This window comes from Epinephelus moara, chromosome 3, assembly GCF_006386435.1.
Source record: "Epinephelus moara isolate mb chromosome 3, YSFRI_EMoa_1.0, whole genome shotgun sequence".
Classification (NCBI taxonomy): Eukaryota; Metazoa; Chordata; class Actinopteri; order Perciformes; family Serranidae; genus Epinephelus; species Epinephelus moara.
Genome location: NC_065508.1, coordinates 30,848,075 through 30,869,047, shown reverse-complemented (window position 1 = coordinate 30,869,047; position 20,973 = coordinate 30,848,075). Strand labels below are relative to the sequence as shown.

Genomic DNA, 20,973 nt, shown 5'->3' with positions numbered 1-20,973 from the left:
CCTTATAGTGATGGCACTTATCAATGGCAGTGCCTCGGACCATTCCTGAGCAGTGGCATGGTGCAGTGTCCTGTTGGGGGGCCAATGCTACTGGGGAGTGGCGCTGCCATGAGGGGGGTTACCTGGTCTGCACTGGTGTTTAGGTGGGTGGAGCGTGTCCAGTGGTGTAGGGGAAATACCTTTTTGAGAATGTTTGCACTCGTGATAAAGTTTGGGGCACCACCCTCCTAATGAGGGAAGCGACTAATCAAATTAATAACTCTGTAAACCAATTATTAATTCGTCAGCACGCTTATCAATAATGAATCAATCTCAATATCTGGGTTATGAATTCTCCATACAGTGATCTTAATTCCTGCTCAAAAGAAACATCCACAGACTTGGCACAAAATATTTATCTAAGGAATCCTACATTAAGATTAAGATAATTAAATCTCCTATTCGACATCAGCTCTTACCACTGCCCAGCGGGTCACCTGTGAGGGGGAGTTTGTTGTCCCCCTTAAGCGAACCATGCAGACGTTTCTCCTGGGGCCCCGAACTTTCACTTCGCAACTCCCGGACTTTCCAGCAGAATGAAATCCGCTGGCGCACTGTGGAAGGGGGAGCGGTTGAGTCTGTGAAGTCTTGTGGATACCCCCACGTCCGTTCCCTTTACGCTGCAGAAAGCCTTTGGGTTTGGCACGAGAACCACTGTGGCAAGTGGCTGGCAGCCGCTGGGTTTGATGAATCTTTGGCTGAAGAGGCAGGTCGAAAAAGGCACTTGTCTACTTTGTTATAATTACTCGCTTATAATAATGGTGAAAACTAGCTATATCGTTGGCCGTTCGACATTGTTATTAAAGTTATTATAAACGCGCATAAAAATGTTGAAAAACTGGAGATAAAAACTTGAGGGATCCCAAGTGACTTTTTACCTCCTTTTGGCTTAAGGATGGCTGAAAGAAGTTTTTGTCCAGTCGGGGTGATACAGGTGTGAGTCCTAAACATTTGACCCCCGGTGGTCTGGTTCAAGGGAAGTCCAGAGAGGCTGTTCCTCTACAGTAGCATCCATATGAATGTCAGAACCAAAGGTTTCCCAACAGAACATTGCATTGTAACAAGATGATCAGTGTTGTTCATGTCACCTGTCGGTGGTTTTAATGTTTTGGCTGATCAGTGTATATATATATATATGTATTGTAGTCGTAACTATCTAAACAGACCTCTGGAGCTTTCTTCAAATGGACCTACACTTGTATAGTTTTCTACTTATCTGACCACTCAAAGCACCGAGGCCACCGTACAAGGTGCCGCCTGCCACTCAGTTTTCAACACACATACTGGCGGGATAGCCACCGGCAGCAATTTGGGGTTCAATATCTTGCTCAAGGATACTTTGACATGCAGATTGGAGGAGCTGGGGATCAAACCACGGATCTCAGATAAGTGGACGACCCACTCCACCACCCCAGTAAAGCTTTTGAATCAGGTTACATTTGTTAATAAGTTGTGAATAGTTCAACCACAGTTATTTTCCCTTCTCACACCATTTTTGGAGTTTTTAGGAGTCCTGAAGAGGCAACACTGCAAAAGGCCAGAAAATACATTTTTGTAAAGACAAAAGAATTTTATCTATCTTTAATATCTTGTTTATCATCTCAAAATTTCTTTATCTTTGGGGCTGGGAGCCACAGACCTGAAAGTAAAACTAACTTTTCAACCAAATCTAGCTTGGTTTTAACTGTCTGCATGTCTTTTAACACCAAAACTGATGATAATATTAAAAACAGAAACAAGACATGTCTCTACTTACTGAAGAGAAGTCATCTGATTTCTTTGACTGATGAAGTTGATAAAATCCATGTTTGTCCATTTTTACCATCTCTCTGCAGATGAACCATCGTAAAGAAGGTTTTTTTTTAAGCCAAAAGTATATTTGTGAATATTATTGTGATTCCACGTGTGACAAATAGAATGTAGGAAATTGTTTAATGCTCAAAATGGTTTGACAGAAGATCCAAAAAAAACCCGTTTCATATGTATGTGCCCCCCATGTTAAAATAAAACCTACATCTTTCCTTAATACTCAAAGTTCATAACAAATTCTTAAGAGTTTATTTATTTTTACCCCAAAAGCAAATATTCAAAAATGCCATGAAGAAACAAGTGTCTCTTCTATGTATTGACTGTATGTGGATTTTTCACCACTAGATGGCAGCGTCAGTTCTTTCACACACAATCAGGGTCCATGATCCTTTTATTCACACAGCCGTCCACATCATAAGCACATCACACAGGGCAGGAATTAAAAAAACAACAACAACATAACAGAAAGTTCAGGGTGCAGGCCGATGATTTGTGGCGCTGTCCATGGCGTCAACTTCAGGTGCAGTCATTCGTTTTCATTCACATAATCTGGCTCATCTGTCACAGGAAGAAGGTGGATGAAAGTCAGAGGTGTTAGTGAAAGCTTTATTTAATAACTTGGCATGATAGCAGCTGCCTAAACCAAACTGTGGCCTTATTAAAGAATAGATAAATAAATAAGTGTGTGTGCCTGCTGCTGCCCAGTGAGTCAACAACACTGTTAAAAATAAGTTCGTTATTAATTTACTATCATGTCTGCAGGTCTTTAATATTAGATTTAGTTTCATCAAAAAAAAACAAAAAAAAAATTATATATATATATATATATATCTTTTATTTTATTTTTTTTTAAAAACTAGAATGTATTAAATTTAATATACAAAAGTCAAATATTCTATGCCGCCTGCCACTGACAGTGAAGTTAGTTACAAAATGTTTTTGTATGTGATTGTGAGCTGCTGGCAGATGTTAAAACACCTAAACTTGTGGTTTTCTGGGCAGGTGGACGCCATCCAATGTCTCATTCATGTTCTCGTAGACAATGGTTGAAAGACTTAAGCTCCGTTTCCACCAAACCCTTTCAGTACAGTGCCTTTGGAACCAACAGTAACCCTTCAGACATGGTACCTAGATCCTCGGTCTGTTTAGTGTTTCCACCACAGACAGTCCTCTTAAATGTCGGCGGGGTTGTTGTCACTCACTGCTCCATCCAGCACTCACTGTATTTCCTCATCAGCGGTGACACAGATGAAGTCTGCACCTGGTTTATCGTCCACAGCTCAAGTGATGAGGAAACAGTGAGTGCTGGACGGAGCAGTGAGTGAAAACCCTGCCCAAGCAGAATTATTTAAAAAAATATCTGTCCATTGGAATGGAAGGGGATCTGAGTGTCACCGGAAAATGGAATAATATTTAAAAAGGAAAATACTGTTCAGATTTTATTTTCTAATCAAACATTCAGTTTATAATGTATTTTATTGACTATGTTTATAGAATATTTATAACAGGAGGTTTTCAACAAACTGTTTTCTGGAGATGCTTCTAAAAATTCAGCGTATTTTTAGTCGTGATGACAAATACAATAGAAACTATAAATGTAATGTGTTTTAAAACATCACTTTATTATTATTTAATAATATATTTAATTATTTATAGGACATATGAGTTAACAATTTGAAAAACATAAATTATATGTTGTTGTTTTTTTGTTTAAAAAAAAAAAAGGAAAAATGTCTGTTAAGACCATTTATTGTCATTTTTACATGTAGGTGCGTTCAGACAGAAAAACCCCCACATAATTAAGTGTCCTGATCCAAATGTAAAAAAAAAAATTTTTTAATTGCTTTTGTTTTATGAGTGCATTTTGTGTGTGTGTGTGTGTGTGTGTGTGTGTGTTTAGAACTTAACATAACTGGGTTCTGAACGTGTAATCAGTTGAAAAAATAGCTGAATAACTTCCTGTCCTGATCTATTTATGGATTATTGGACTCAATCTTGCAGCTCTGTTTGGATAAATTCTGCCTGGTGGTTCACATCTGCTCGTGTAGGACACAAAAATTCTTCTGTTCGAGCAGAATATTTTGTTTTTCCCCAAATACAGAAAAACACAAAACCAAAGAATACAGCTTTTGTTAATGTACTTAATGAATAAATATAATTCACGACACTCACTGTCTTCTTGCTGCTGCACAACTTGGTCCAGGAAGGCAGAGTTCTCGTAGTCGTCGTCATCTGTTTGAGTCAAAATTTAGCATCTGGTCATTTTATATTTAATTTCTTAAATTACAGTATTGGTGTTACGATGCAGTCAGTAAACATACCATCTTTTAACGGCAATGATTGGATGATATTTTCATAGACACCTGGATTCTGATCAGCTTCTGTAAAAACAGTTGGCGACAAACATATTTTCAGTTTGTCTTTTTTTTTTTTTTATGTGACACAGCAGTTTGGAGGATTTAGTGCAGATTGTACCTGTTACTCCTTTTTGAGTCTGTGCATTTTCATTTTCATACACTGAGAGCGGGAGTGGATCTCTGTAAAACAACACACAAATATGTTTTAGGTTTTATATTTATATTTTCTAATGAGAAAATGTTTAAAAACAGCTGAAATACGTACACATATGTATGTTCTGGACTTCCTGTTTGAGCTGCAGCAACAGATTGATGATGAATATATATGAAGGTTACAAACACTCCAAAACAATTCATATATCTTGTGTATTACATGTGTAAACTTACCTTCTGAGATATTCTGATAGTCATCGTCTGCAGCTGTTACACATGGAGGAGTAAATTTAAACCTCTCGCATGTGCAGAATAAGAGTGTTTAAATGTTTGACATTAAATTCAGCACAAAAACACAATGATCTTACCCGTTGAAAAGTCGTCAGGTTCCTCTCGAGATTCACTGAAAAACAAATTAAACAGTAGTTTAATGTAAAGTCAAATCTTTGGGTTATTTCTGGATCATGTGTCATGTTTTAAATCCCCCACAGAGAAGCAGCACCTCAGTTGATGATAAAGCACTTGGCGGATGGATACACTCTTGTTTGTAAAGAAATAGTTCTGCAGCTAAAACAACAAAATGTTGATTTCTGTTTGTTTACAAATTAAACAAAATAAATAAATTGTGTCATTAGTGAGATTCTGAGGTGTTGGTAGACGTTTTTATGTGTCTGCACCGGCAATAGCGGAGGCTGGAGGCCTTGGGGTTGTCTGTTCGTCTCATTGTTGTGAAAGGAATATGTCAAAAACACCTTTAGGGAATTTGGCACAAACGTCCACTTGGACTCAACAAACTGATTCGATTTTGGCCATCAAAGGTCAAGGTCACTGTGACGTTGTTTGTCTCATTCACGTGAACACAATATCTCAAGAATGTCTTTAGGGAATTTCCTTAATTTTGACACAAACATCCTCTTGGATTGAATTAACTGGTTAGATTTTTGTGGTCAAAGGTCAATTTAACCTTGCATCCATCTCATTCTTGTGCATGCGATGGGGATTTCTTCAAATTTGGCACAAATGTCCACTTAGACTCAGGGATGAACTGATTAGAATTTTGTTATCAAAGGTCACTGTGACTTTGTTTCCATCTTATTCTTGTCAATGTGATATTTCAAGAATACCTTGAGGGAATTTCTTCAAATTTTTCTTCACAAAAGTCCACTTGGACTCAACAACAAAGTCATTAGATTTTGATGGACAAAGGTTAAGGTCAATGTGACCTTGCATCCGTCTCATTCTTGTGAAAGCGATATCTCAAGAAGGCCTCAAAGGGAGTTTCCTCAAATTTGAGATTTTTGTGATCAAAAGTCAGGGTCGCTGCATTCTCGGAACCCATCGGCTGTATTCGGCGTCTGATTTCCGGCAGACGGCGATACAGCCTCTGGGGGCAGACCCCCGATTTTTGGCATTCCGGTTTGATTTGGGCGGAGGAGGTGAATTTCCGTTTCCGACTTCCGTTTATATATAAGTAAATATGCTGAACCATTGTGATGGATTCAGAGTTTGCAGTGACGCCAATTATGTTCCGCCTCGTTAGTTCACCGCACGGACCGTTTATCCTGGCAACAAGTGCAGCTGGCTCAAACGTGATTGGTCAATATCAAGCGGACTACAAACAGCCTACAACCAGAAACCAAGGCTCTTCCGCTCTTCTTCCCGAGGCAAGACCTCTGGGGTTTGCCTACAGACTCTACATTTACTGAATGTAGAGTCTGTATATAGAGACTAGGGTCGCTGTGACATTGCTTCTGTCTTATTCTTGTGAATGCGATATCTTGAGAACACTTAGAGGAAATTTCTTCAGATTTAGTACAAATGCTAACTTGGATTCAACAACAAATTGATTCGATTTTGGTGGTCAAAGGTCAAGGTCAATGGGACCTTGTGTCCATCTCACTCTTGGTGAACGCAATATTTCAAGAATACATTGAGGTGTTTTCTTCAAATTTAACACAAACGTTCACTTGGATTCAACAAGCTGATCAAATTTTAGTGGTCAAAGGTCACTGTCACCTCGTTTGTCTCATTCTCGTGAACACTATCTCAAGATGTCATTAGGGAATTTCCTCAAATTTGGCAGAAACGTCCTCTTGGACTCGGGGAAGAACTGATTACAATTTGGTTGTCAAAGGTCAAGGTTAGTGTGACCCCATATCCATCTCATTCTTGTGAACATGATATCTCAAGAACACCCTGAGGGAATTTCTTCAGGTTTTGCTCAAACATCCACTTGGACTCAACAACAAAGTCATTAGATTTTGGTGGACAAAGGTCAAGGTCAATGTGACCTTGCATCCGTCTCATTCTTGTGAATCCGATATCTCAAGAAGGCCTCAAAGGGAGTTTCCTCAAATTTGGCAAGAACATCCATTTGGACTCAGCGATTAGATTTTGTCACTATGACCTTGTTTGTCTGCAAAAACACTTTTCTGGCCATTACTCAACATCATATCTCAGGAACAGAAGGGGAGACATTTGGTCAGACACTGAATTGGTGACTCTAATCTTGAAAATGTGCCGAGTGTATATATCTTCTGTGTGTGTGTAGCATCCATGTTATCAGACATGGGCGTTAACTGTAAGTGCAATTTGACAGATTAGCGATCAACTGCATGGTAGTAATTCTAGTTTTACCATTGGACAGAGCCTCGCTAGCTGTTTCCCCCTGCTCCCAGTCTTTATGCTATTCCCCAAATGAAAAAGAAACAGTAGTTTGCTAAAACACATCAGATCTAGTTCACACTGCATTTAGAGAATGAATGAACATTATTATAAGGTGTACCACAGATTGAACCAGATCAGTGTGTATCAGTGTGTTGCTGTGATAAAATGAGATTGTGTCAGATTATACGTACACTGTAGTTGGGGTGATCTGATTGGCTCTGGTGACTGAAAAATAAAACAGCAAAGAAAAAGTGTCAAAGGTAATTAAATACAGAGGTGGAAGAAGTATTCAGACGTAAAGTATTTTACTGAAGTAAAAGTTAGAACACACATTGTGAAAATACTCCACTACAAATAACAGTCCTGCATTCAAAACCTTAACTAAGTATAACAAGCAAAAGTACAGTCTTTACCTCAGAGATGTAGTGGAGAAGAAATATAAAGTTGCATAAAATGAAAAAACTCAAAGTACAAGTACTTGAATTTGTACTTAAATACAGTACTTGTGTAAATACATTCCAACACTAGTGAAATGTGTCAATTAAAAGTGAATAATGAATAGAAACAAACTGCTCACTTGTCGTTACAACAGTTGCAGCATCTGATTAACTTTACCTGTTTTTGAACGAGTCACAGCAAACATACTTCCCCCACGCTGGCTGTCAAGATAATATTTTCATCAAGTCAACATTTTGATAAAGTAATTAAAACATCTGCCTCGTATCCAGTTCCAAAAAAAGTTAGGACGCTGTGTAAAACATAAATAAAAGCGGAAAAGCGGATGAAGATGGATGTTTTTATTAATGAGTTACACAGCCTCCCATATTTTTTGGGAATTGGTGTTATATTAAATCTTTAATTAAACAAGACTTACAGCAAAAAACTGAACATATGTGAGACTGATATAATGAGGCTAATGCTAAAACGAAGACTGGTCTTACTAGGGCTGCCCCCTGATAGTCAACCAAATGTGAGTCGACCAGAAAGGTCATTAGTCAGCAAGATTTCATTGGTCACTTAGTTTGCAGAAAGAAAAAACAAAACATGAAACTATCAGGAGCTGCACCTTGTCAAAATAAATCCAAACCTATATGACTGGACCATGTGTGACTTCAGCTCTACCTCTTACTGTTGATGATTGATACCATGAAGATTTCATAAAGACTTATATAGATTCCTACAGACAGTTTGGGGTCATCATGTCACAGTGTGTCTTTATTTTCTCCTGGGAATACAAATAGAAAACCAATAGAAACAATGCTGTGATCTAATGTGGAACAAATACTCAAGACTCACAAGGTCTGTGGGTCGTATATTTGGTTCTCCTCGTGTATGACCTCTGCAGGAAACACAAAGCAGAGAGATGGTCGTTTACGATGCTGTTTTTAATATTTGACACTTTGTGCTTGTGAAAACAGACATTTGTGCAAAACTCTAAAGACTCCTCTGCTCGCTCTGTTCTCCTGTCTTTAGCATCTGGACCTGAACGCAGCACAGTCAGTGCCAGCCATGTAGCACACTTCCACTCATCCACTCGCTGCACTACTGATAACACACACACAGGACCCACTAAAAAAAATAAAAAAGTTTAGTGTGAAAAAAGCCTCCGCAAAATGTGCCTGCAAAAAGTCAACCAGCCAAAAACAAGCCCACATTTGACTAAGAGCGAGTTCTTCTTCTTCTCTGGAACAGAAACACACTTACTGGATTTCTTTTTACATCTCAGGCAGAGGACGGACATCAGACTCAGTGACAACACCGACACAGCTGTCAGGACTGCAGCCAGAACGCTGGAGTTTCCTATCATACCTGAAACACACACAGAGACACACAGCTTTGACTTCAGAGCAGAGCAACACGCTGCGTTTATGGGTCAACGGGTCGTTACTGTTTTTCAGTTAGCAGCCCACAGGATGTGGTCGGCCTAAACAAAACTGAAACCTGGTTTCCCGTTTATATACAAAACTCACACCCAGAACACTGAAGATGCATCACAGACCACCAGACACATCACAGACCACCAGATGCATCACAGACCACCAGACGCATCACAGACCACCACCAGATGCATCACAGACCACCAGACGCATCACAGACCACCAGACGCATCACAGACCACCAGACGCATCAGACACATCACAGACCTCCAGACACATCACAGACCACTAGACACATCACAGACCACCACGACACATCACAGACCACCACCAGATGCATCACAGACCACCAGACACATCACAGACCACCAGACATATCAGACACATCACAGACCACCAGACGCATCACAGACCACCAGACACATCACAGACCACCAGACACATCAGACACATCACAGACCACCAGACGCACCACAGACCACCAGACGCACCACAGACCACCAGCTCATCACAGACCACCAGACACATCACAGACCACCAGACACATCACAGACCACCACCAGACACATCACAGACACATCACAGACCACCAGACACATCACAGACCACCACCAGACACATCACAGACCACCAGATGCATCACAGACCACCACCAGATGCATCACAGACCACCAGACACATCACAGACCACCAGACACATCACAGACCTCCAGACGCATCACAGATCACCAGACGCATCACAGACCTCCAGACGCATCACAGACCACCAGTCTTCAAAGTCCGAAATCAAGATTAACAAGTCCCAAGTCAAGACTAACAAGTCCAAAGTCAAGTCCGAAGTAAGGACTAACAAGTCCCATGTCAAATCCCAAGTCAAGACTAGTAAATCCCAAGTCAAGTCCCAAATCAAGACTAACAAGTCCCAAGTCAAGTCCCATAACAAAACTATCAAGTCAGCAAGTGAAGACTAATAAGTCCCAAGTCAAGACCAGTAAGTCCTAAGTCAAGTCCAAAGTCCTGAACTTAAAGTTTCGAGTCCTAAACAAGTGCTGATGCGCTCCTCACCAAACGTTATGCCACTTTAATAACAGCGTTAATATATTAAATTTAATTCAAAAAATTATTTTTAAAAATGTTGTTTATTTATTAAAACAAATTTGTTGAAAAGTTACTTAGCTGTTAAACTAACATTAGCTAAGCATTAGCTTGCTAACTACGTTAATTTTATCCTCAGTTTTGATTCTATGTGACACTTCAAATGTCGAGTGAAGTTGATTCATGTCACAATCAAACATCAAATACACTTTGTAATCTTTGGGTTTGTTGGAAGGTGTCAAGTATTTTCAAGTCAAAAGACTTAAGTCTGAGTGAAGTCACAAGTCACTGGTGTTAAAGTCCAAGTCAAATTGCAAGACTTTTAAAATTATGACAGGTCGAGCTAAAGTCATCAAATTCACGACTTGACTCTGTCTTAGTCCGAGTCATGTGACACGAGTCCACACCTCATCTAAATACTTCTTCCACCAGCACAAAGATCCAAAGATAGTGAAATATTTAAGACGTGAAACTCAGGGATTTAAATGAACTTACACAAACAGTCACAACTTCAATACAGTCATAAAGTCATTTATATCTGTAGATATCTACAGCGCTGGGTCGGTTATAGAGTCGTCTTATAAAGAGTGATAAACCTTCACACCTTCTCAGGCCCGAGAGCTGTGTTTCTAAAGTGATACGGCTGTTAATCATAGAACATTGTCATGTCTCACCCACCACAGCTCCTCTCAGGCAAGCTGCTCGGTCAGCAGGTCTTTGAAGATGCTTCATGTCCCCAAAATAAACAGCAAATTAGTCCTATGTTAGAGAAGACAGAAATGTGTCGCCTGTCTCTGATCCTCCATCTGATGTTTGTGATATAATTATGACAAAGATTAATAGATAAAAAATGTTTAGTAAAATAAATTATATTAAATCCAAATATAAAGGCCAAGTCACACCAGCTTTGACGCAAACAATTAATGTACTTGTACTCGTACTCGTCGTCCTCTGCTTATCCGGGTCCGGGTCGCGGGGGCAGCAGCCTCAGCAAAGAAGCCCAGACAGTCCTCTCACCTGCCACTTCCGTCAGCTCTTCCGAGGGAACCCCGAGGCATTCCCAGGCCAGCCGGGCGATGTAATCCCTCCAGCGTGTCCTGGGGCGGCCCTGAGGTCTCCTCCCGGTTGGACATGCCCAAAACACCTCCCAAGGGAGGCGTCCAGAAGGCATCCTTACCAGATGCCCGAACCACCTCAACTGGCTCCTCTCAATGTGGAGGAGCAGCGGCTCTACTCGGAGTCCCTCCCGGATGTCCGAGCTCCTCACCCTATCTCTAAGGCTGAGCCCAGACACCCTGCGGAGGAAACTCATTTCGGCCGCTTGTACTCGCGATCTCGTTCTTTCAGTCACTACCCAGAGCGCGTGACCATAGGTGAGGGTTGGAACGTAGATCGACCGGTAAATCGAGAGCTTCGCTTTCTGGCTAAGCTCCCTTTTCACCACAACGGACCGGTTAAGCACCTGCATCACTGCTGACGCCGCCCCAATCCGCCTGTCAATCTCCCGCTCCATCCTACCCTCACTCGTGAACAAGATCCCGAGATACTTAAACTCCGGCTGAGGACCATGGCCTCAGACTTGGAGGTGCTTATTCTCATCCCAGCCGCTTCAAACTCGGCTGCGAACCGTCCCAGCAAGAGCTGGAGGTCACTGTTTGATGGAGCTAGGAGGACCATGTCATCCGCAAAAAGCAGGGACGAGATCCTCCCGTCACCGAACCTGACACCCTCCACCACTCGGCTGCGCCTAGAAATTCTGTCCATGAAAGTTATGAACAGAACCGGTGACAAAGGGCAGCCCTGGCGGAGTCCAACTCTCACCGGGAACATGTCCGACTTACTGCCGGCCATGCAAACCAGACTCGCGCTCCTTTGGTACAGGGACTGGATGGCCCTTAGCAAGGGGCCACCAACCCCATACTGCAGCTGCAGGTCAACAGTCAAAGTACTGCACATTTATTAACTTTATGAACTTTATTTATCAGAGAAAAAGGTGAGCACACATTAGCAGGTGCTGGGCTTGCGGCCTGTCTGCAATGTGCCAAAAAGCATCAGAGAAACACTGATTTTTAATGCGAAACTGCTTTATTCAGTGTTTTTACTGGTTTTAATCACCTGGTCTGTTTGTTTTGGAGAGGAAGAGACCTTTGTGGATAATTTGGCTACAGGTAAAAACCTCCTGGAGATCTGGGTCTTAAGTTAGCAGAGATACAAGGTGAGCACACATTAGCATGTGCTGGGCTAGCGGCCTGTCTGCAATGTGCCAAACATCATTGGAGAAACACTGGTTACTTAATGTGAGACTGCTTTATTCTTTTTTTTCCCGGTTTTAATCATTTTTTCTGTTTGTTTTAGAGAGGAAGAGACCTCTGTGGATAATTTAGCTCCAGGTAAAAAACCTCCTGGGTGTCTGTAACTTTAATTATCAGAGAAAAAAGGTGAGCGCACAATAGCAAGTAGCTACTAAGCTAATGGCCCATCTCCAACATGCCAAACAGTGTTGGAGAAACACTGATTATAATGTGAAATTGCTTTATTTAGTGTTTTTACCAATTTAAGTCTCTTGATCTGTTTGTTTTAGAGAGGAAGAGATGGATAAGGATAAATGGATAAATCCTCCTGGAGAGAAAAAAGGTGACCACAGATTAGCAGGTACTAGGCTCGAGGCCTGTCTCCAACATGCCAAACACAGCAGTGAAACGGCTTTATTCAGTGTTTTTACTGGTTTTAGTCACCTGATCTGTTTGTTTTTGAAAGGAAGAGACCTCTGCCGGTAATTCGGCTCCCGGTTAAATCCTCCCGAACATTAAACACTGAAGGTAATCTAACCAGGAAGAGTTTCAGCTGGTTTTAATCTGCAATCCTCACTGCTATAGACGCCGCTAAATCCCCCTAAATCTTACACACTGCTTTAATGTCACCCTCTTTGGCTGAGCTGTAACGTTAGCTAGCTCACTGGTGCTAGGTGAGCTAGCAGTAGGCGCTTCTTTCTGCAGGGTGATACTGCTGGCAGGTGTAGTTAGTGATGGTGAAATCGAAGCTTCATGAAGCAGTGAACCACTTTGACACACCTGCTTCAAGAATGACACACTGCTTCGAAGCATTTCATACAGTCAGAAGAGTGACATCTGCTGGCTGTGTGTCAGAACTGCATCTAAGTGGAAGACCATTGGGACTGCCTGTAACAAGGCCTCGCTCCCGGTAGTCACGTGATTGTGGGCGTGCCGAAGCAGGGATCGAAACACTGCTTCGGAACACTTGCGCTTCTAAAGATCGACACTGTGTCGAGCAAACTAGCTCGAGCGTAACATCACTAGGTGTAGTTTGGCAGACAGAAAATAGTTCCTGCATGAAACCACCCACAACAAGATCTGTGGATTATCTTGAGTAATGATTTCATGATTTCTGGAAAGAGATATTGTTGTTGAATTTTTAAATTTTATTTTTGACGCTTTGAGCCACAAGCTGAGTGTCATCTAAGTTTCATTATATTGGAGAGAATGCAGACATCTCTACACTGATATCTCCAACACTCTCACACCAAAAAAGATCTAGATTGATAAATAACTCTACAGGGAAGAGGATTTGTGGGTGAACTGTTCCTTTAATGTCCCATTTTTACACTTTAAGTCCGTTGTGACAAGCTGAGTTGTAACGATAAAAAACCTGATGTAATCCACGAGAGGAAAGACAGGGAGCTAACAATCAAACAGCTGAGATGGAGGCTGGAGTCTCCTCAACACTCTGTGTGTCTGCCATCCATCTTTCAGCGTGAGGTAGATGAGTTGTGAAGTCTGATAGCCACAGGAAGAAAAGGCATCCTGTTGTGCATCATATCAGTCTGCTGCTTGAGGCCGTGAAGAAGGTGAGGGTGAATTTACTGACAAAATAGTGAGCCGCCTCGACCAAAGAAGTCCCAGAACTGAGGAAGCTATCCTGAACTATGATCAGTGTTGCACCATTCACCTCTATTGAACCGTCTCATTTGCTCCACAGATAGATAGAGTTTGATTTTGAACAGAGACACGTGGATGTTTGCAGATTTTGCCTGTAAACAGTTTATATAATACTGTTAAATGCTGTGTTCTGTTAACTTGTGCACATTAATTATTAATTCTACAACATGATTTATTAATTAGTGTGCACATATGATTTATTTCCCTGCATGACACCTGCTGAGTTTCATACACTGGACTCTGATTGGCCATTAAAGGGATAGTTCGGAGTTTTTGAAGTGGGGTTGTATGAGGTATTTATCCATAGACAGTAAATCACATACAGTAGATGTCAGTATGCATTCCCCTAAGTCTGGAGAAGCAGGCTGGAGTCTGACATGGAAGCTAAACAATGTACTGCTGTGGAGGGCTCAGCAACAAAACGTATGTTAGCCACCTAAAAAAATCAGTGTCACTTAAAGTGTACGCTATGTTGAGAGTATTTTTACCTCTACCATTCTGCTTCAGTTTCCCATCTATGCTCTTGTCAAAGCCACCAGACTCCATTGACAAAACCAGTAATTTTAGTTCGCTGAACACAGGAGACCACCACTGCCTTGAACAGTAAGGCCCCAATCACACAGAAAGCTTTTTAGCAGCTGGAGGCGCCTTTTTGTAATTGATTTTAATGAGAATGAAGCTTTTCCCTCGCTGTTTTTGCGTTGCTACGCACCTTGTGTTTCTGCGCTCTAGGCACCTGTTGTTTTTTTTTGCCGGAGCGTTCTGAACTCCTCGAGTTGAAAAAACCTTTAACTACGAGCGGAAAAACGCCTCGTCATCTCTGCTTTTTTTCCCCCCCATTGTCCAATCAGATGATGATGATCTGTGGTGGTCACGACAACAAGTTTACAGTTGGTAAACAATGGAGGAGAAACTGGTGGTAGTGGTTGCTGGATACCCAGAGCTATACGACCTGATGATAGACAGCAGGTTGTCAAACTGCCCCTGAGTCATCCTAAAATATGTCTGGAAACGTCCATCATGGAGGAGAAGCTCCTGGACCAACTGGTGGTGCTCCCCATGATCCAGCCTCTTTTTTAGGGTCTCATGTACCCACACAGATCTCTATTTATCTGCTGACAGCCTCTCACCCTCAACCAGAGCTACAGACAGTACCCTCTGCTAATTATTAATTACTGTGGGGAAAAAAAACAACAACGGTAGATTGATTACACAGGAAGGTTAGTGTAAGGACGTGATGGGGTGGTTGCCTGGTAACAGTAAAAAGATGCAGCAAGCAGTTATTTCCCAATCTGGAAATCCATCGGTAAAAAAAAATAAAAAATAAAAAAAATTTCTTCCTACAATGTAAATTGCAGAATCTGTCTTGAGAGATTAGTTATTTCCTAATGGCATTCAAAAAAAAAAAGCAGCACAGTGCGCCTCATGCTTTGCAACCTGCGAAATGCTTTCTGTGTGATCTGGGCCTTGTGACTTTGGCAAATGAAAGGGTTCGTTCAGATTCACCAAAGTCACACAAACTAACTAGAGAATGCAATTTCTGAAGAAAGTGCAGATGTGATTGCCAGGTGTTATAAGCTGATGCTACACTGCAGTGCTGATTTAAACATTGAATAATACTGTTAATGTATGAATGATGTGGAATACTTGAAGGTTTTTAGAAAAGCTGATGCCAAACTGAATTACTTGGTTCAAAAGTTGAATAATACCAATAATGTTTAAAAAAAAAAAATTGGAATACTTAAAGTTTTTTGAGGGACTTAAGCAACATTGAATTGCTGACTTAAAGGTGTAAGAATTTGGAGTTGACATGTCGGTGGAGATTCTCAGTCATCCAGGTCATGGTCATCTTTAGTGCTATATCGTAGGCGACTGGACCTGCTTGAGTTTCTTGAAGATGTTTCACCTCTCACCCAAGAAGCTTCTTCGGTTCCAACAGACTGGTGCGAGTCGCAGGCTTTAAACTCTGTGTAGGTGTGAACATTTACAGAGTTGTTAAGGTCACATGTGAGTCGTTAAAGAACCCTCTGTAAGGGTTCATACCTACACAGAGCTTAAAGCCTGCGACCCCGCACCAGTCCTGGTGCGCGAAAAGTGGGAATTGGGTACATTTAGTCTGAATGTATTTAAAATGTTGAATGATATCAGTAAAAAGATATGGAATATTATGATTATTATTATTGTTATCATAATTGCTGACCCCTCCACATCAGTAGATTGCTTAATATCCTCGTATGTATGTAATACACTCTCTATGGTTTATAACATCATAAAACCCCACTTCAAAAAATCTGAACTATCTTTATCTTTCTTTAAAACTGTTGTTGTGGAAGATCTGTGTGGTTTTAGTTGCTGGCCTACGTATGGGGTCGTGGTCTTACTGGAAAGTACTGTAAATGTTTCCGCAGGCGCAGCTCCCTCTGTGTCAAATTTTCCTTTGTGATTTCTTTGTTGTATTCGCTCTCTGCTGTCATGAGGCGTTCAGGTGCTGCTGCAGAGAGACGTGGCTTCATGTAGGGGAGGCTTCGCTTCTGCTGACTTTTTACATGACACCTTTGTGATATGTACACCCTAAAAATACTGGGTCAAGTTACTAACCCAGTTTCAGGGTATTGACTTTAGGTTGTTTTCTGATGCAGAACAAATAATGACTCAAACATTAGTTCATAGCTGACCTTGTTCACTTCATACACAGGAGGCTGGTTTGTTTTTAAACTAGATTTAAAATAACACAATTTTTGGGTGTAATTAGCGACCCAATGGTTTTTATAATTATGGTTACCATGTAAACTTTACCCAGTTTGGGTCAGTGCATTTACGTCAAAGCCACAGGGAGCCAGTGGAGAGGGGCTAAAGAGGAGCCGCAGGTCGCTGACCTCTGGTTTTAACAAAAACTGAACACTTCATAAAGGTAAGATTTATTGCAGGACTTTTGCGTCAAACTGCATTAATTTTAGCCATAAACTGTTTAGTAAAATTTTAGTTGCAGCTGAGCAGCAGTGTTTATAAAACATGAGTCATATTTATGTTTTTAATACAACTGTGATATGTTTTATTTTTATTTACTGAAAATTCCCCAACCTGCCTACACATTGACTCAGTATACACTTAAGCTTTTTAATCATTACATTACATCTCTCTCTCTCTTTTTTGAGTTTTTATTCTTTAAATCTTATTTTTGATTTTATTCTAAATGTTACTCTTTATTGCATAATACCTTCAAGAGTGTGCCTCCCTATGTCGCTGCGCCTGTTGAACGACCATGTGACAAATGAAACCTTTGAATGTTGAATCATAATGTGCCTATAACTCTTAATTTATCCCCTTAAATATTAAGCGCTCTTTAAGGCCTCTTGTACCTAAACCATTTTATGTGTTGTAATTTAAACATTAGCCTAATTATACTTTAACTTTAGAACACATCGTTGTTTATTGAATGAGGACGTTGGATGGCAGTTGTTGGCAGTGAGAGGAGAACAACACTATATACTATTCCTTTACTAAGCACTTCTTGGCAAACTACCTCAGTACCTTAAAAATTAAATTAAAGGTCTCGTCCCAGTTAAACAACCAGTCCCTTTTACTAGCCCAATGTGGCTGCAAATTTTAACAAATAAAGGCCTGTCTCAATAAGAGGCCTGTTCTGGTTGCGAAGCAGTTCATTTTTTTAGAAGTTCTTTGGATGTGTAAAACCAGACTGTTGGCTCCCCACTAGAGCTAACGCTAGTTAGCTGTATAGATCGCACATACAAATATGAATGTTTAAACTTTTGTCAGTACAGACATGCTACACATCGTTAGCTCGGTTAGATTCCCAATAATTCAGTCATTCAGGTCACTTTATTAAAACCATGAGCACCAAAGAATAATTGATTCAGATTTACTGACCTGGGAAACAAAAGAGGGACAGAAAAAAAAAAAAAAACGGTGACTGCCAACGTTACCTCTGAAGCGGACGTAAATCAGAATATGTGTCCATACGTCAATGACCTAGTAAGTTATTCATATTCCTTTAGTCTGTAAGAGTCCTCTGATCAAAAGAGTCAAAAGGGTTTTTCATAAATATTAATCCAAGTATATTGTTTAAACAGTATAAAGTGGTGTTGTGTCATTATGCCGAGGGCCATAACTCTCTCTCTGATGCTCTGTCTGTTGGAGCTAGATCAAATGAATAAATCATAATTAATGTTATTTGAAGCCAAATTTTTATACAAGTGACAGTCACACTAGTTTCAATAAACAATGTGATCGTATTTTCCCATCTTTGTTGAGCAACAGTCTTGTGTAAAAGTAATTAAAGGCCTGTCCCAAATAAATGTTTGCTCTTGATGGGAATTAGTTTGAATTGTTGGGTCTCTGTAAATTAAAATAGTTATTTAGTTTTTAACATTTCCCGCTCACACCAGACAACATTCATCAGGAGTCTCATTTATAAAACAATGGCCAAAAATGGTGTGCGCTAAAAGATATTTAACAATTTCTACATCAGACTTCCATCTGTGTCACTCATTTCCTGTCTCCAAAATGTTCGTAAGCATGGGTCGAAGTTTCTACCATCAAGCCTGTCTATATTAAACTTACAAAACATATCAGAAAACATGCTTTGTTATCATATTTCAAAAGTTCATCTAATGTTTAATACTCAGTAACCGACGCTGTCAGGTAAATGTAGCAGTAAAAAGACACAGACAATAGAATTCTTATAAACAGGTTGTGCGATGGCGTTGGTATATCAAGCAAAGCATTGGACTGGTTTGCTTCACGTCTCAGGAGTTTCTCCATCTCTATTGGTGACTTTGTATCTGATTCCTCTCTATTGTCTTGTGGTGTCCCACAGGGCTCAGTTCTTGGGCCTCTGTTATTCTCTCTATATTTGCTGCCATTGGGACAAATAACAAACAGATATAACATAGCTCCACTTCTCGTTCACAGCCGGTGAGCCTGTCATGTTATTTAGACTCCTTGACTGCCTCAATATGAAGGTCTGGGCCGCTGACAGTTTTTTACAGCTCAATGCTGGTAAGATGGAGGTTCTAGTAGATGCTCCAGAAAAGGTCGTCCCTCTCATTGTGCAAAGTACTGGGCCTCTTTTCTCTGCTGTTCACTCAAACCTGAGTAATTTGGGGGTAACATTTGATCAGTCAACATCCTTCAACACCCACGTGAAGCACCTGACCAAATCTTTTTTTTTTCCCATTTGAGAAATATAAGTAAACTGAGATTTGTTGTTTCAGCTGCTGAACTGGAAATGATTATACATGACTTTATCTCAACTTGCATTGACTACTGTACTGCACCTTTCTCCTCATTGAGTATGTCTGCTCCTGCTCGACTGCAAGCAATCCAGAACGCTGCTGCAAGACTACTATCATATTACCCCTAAACTAAAATCCCTTCACTGTCTTCCTATTGAGTTCAGGATCCAGTTCAAAATTCTCATTCCTACGTACAGAGCATTACACAGTCAGGCTCCCTCTGAGGTGGCTGAACTACTTCACCCGCACTCTTCAGTTCAATCTAGTACGCTAAATTTGTCGTCTGTCCTTTGCACTCGCCGTAAGACCCGTGGTGATCGAGCCTTTGCAGCCATAGCACCTAAATATTGGAATGCTTTGCCTGATCCCTTACCGTCTGCTGACTTTAGACACTTTTCCTGTATGCAAAGAGTTTGCTAGTTGTGCACTATTACCAACGTGGCCCTCGTAGTCACTTTGTCCTTGTGTTTTCTGTCTTGTTGTAAAATGCCCTTGTGAAGCACTTTGTGACCTTTGTCTGTGAAAAGTGCAGTTTAAATATATTTTACTTACTTTTACTTTTACTTATAAAGTACAATATTACGCTCTGAAATTCAGTAGTTGTTGAAAGCACTTCAAAACAGTGCTTGAGTAAATGTATTTAGCAACTTTCCTTCTCTTATTTTTGGGGAAATCATGACTCAAGTAAAATATTTCGTGTCCGTGGATCCACGAAGAAAAAATGTTGCACCTTTTACAAAAACTCTCAGTAGTGTGGTCACAAATGTCAAAGTTATTAATCTCTTTTAAAGTCGTCCCTGTGTCCTTTTTAATTAGACTTAATTTTCTCCTTCCCCAGACCTGCAGGACTGAAGACCAGAACTATGAGTTCTACTTTAAGTCCAACACAAACACACACATTCAGAATAATAAAAGCACCGACTGGAGCTAAACAGAAGATTTCTTATCTGATATATTTGCTGTGTTTTACCTTCAGTGTTGCGGCTGTCTTCATTCTTCAGACAGTAGAAGCAGCACAAGCTGTGCTTCCTCTTTCAACACCACATCCGTCACACTTGGGGCCGAGAGGACCTCCCTAAAGAGCACATCTACAATCTGTGTGGTTTGAAGTGGACACGAAAACATGGCTCCGATTCAACTGAGTGTACCGTTTGGTATTTTCATTTAATTTAATTCAAGCTGCTTATTGAGGATTTTAAAGGGCCCACTGTTCATTTTCAGATGTTGTTACATGAACAGTGGTGGAAGAAGTAAAAGTAGAAATACTACTCTGTAAAATACTCTGTTACAAGTAAAAATACAAAAGTATTAACAGTAAAATATAGGCTACTTAAACTATTAAAGTACAGAGATGCTTTAAGTTTTTAATGTACAACTTTTAGAGGTGGAGCACATTTTAACAACTTTATGTATTGTTGTATAATTTTATATGTGGCGCAGTAACAGATTTTACGAATTCACCTTTTGTTCGTAAAATCTTTATCTGTAAAGTAACTACTGCTGATAAATGTAGTGGAGTAAAATATACAATAGCTGCCTCTGACATGTAGTGGAGTAGAAGTATAAAGTAGAAGGACATTAAAACACTCAAGTAAAAGTACCTCAAAATTGTACTTAAGTGCAGTACTGGAGTAAATCTACATAGTTACTTTCTACCCCTGGTTATGTGTCACTATTCAGCCAGAACACAGTAACTAGCTAGTTTACATATTTGGTCAAAATTAAGTAAAGTCTGACCTGTGATATCTGCCCTTTAAAAAAAACC

General features: G+C 40.4%; 1 protein-coding gene across 1 annotated transcript; it reads right to left on the bottom strand.

Moving 5' to 3' along the window:
• Window positions 1-2,074: 2,074 nt before the first annotated feature.
• Window positions 2,075-20,754, bottom strand: si:dkey-183i3.6 (LAT2 domain-containing protein). The gene is made up of 13 exons (XM_050041028.1): window positions 20,737-20,754; window positions 20,179-20,239; window positions 8,730-8,834; window positions 8,322-8,364; window positions 7,641-7,684; window positions 7,217-7,250; window positions 4,727-4,761; window positions 4,593-4,625; window positions 4,471-4,501; window positions 4,324-4,385; window positions 4,170-4,229; window positions 4,021-4,080; window positions 2,075-2,406 (listed from the first exon to the last, which is right to left on the bottom strand). Exons 1-13 carry the CDS (start codon window positions 20,752-20,754, stop codon window positions 2,375-2,377), a joined length of 618 nt encoding a protein of 205 aa, XP_049896985.1. The 3' UTR covers window positions 2,075-2,374.
• Window positions 20,755-20,973: the final 219 nt, after the last annotated feature.

Bases quoted from the DNA above. Each gene is read 5' to 3' on its own strand.
- si:dkey-183i3.6 (XM_050041028.1), bottom strand. The intron at 7,685-8,321 runs GTGAGTCTTGAG...TTATCTTGACAG, and splicing joins ATATACGACCCACAGACCTT to CCAGCGTGGGGGAAGTATGT. The intron at 4,230-4,323 runs GTACAATCTGCA...CTGTTTTTACAG, and splicing joins GACTCAAAAAGGAGTAACAG to AAGCTGATCAGAATCCAGGT.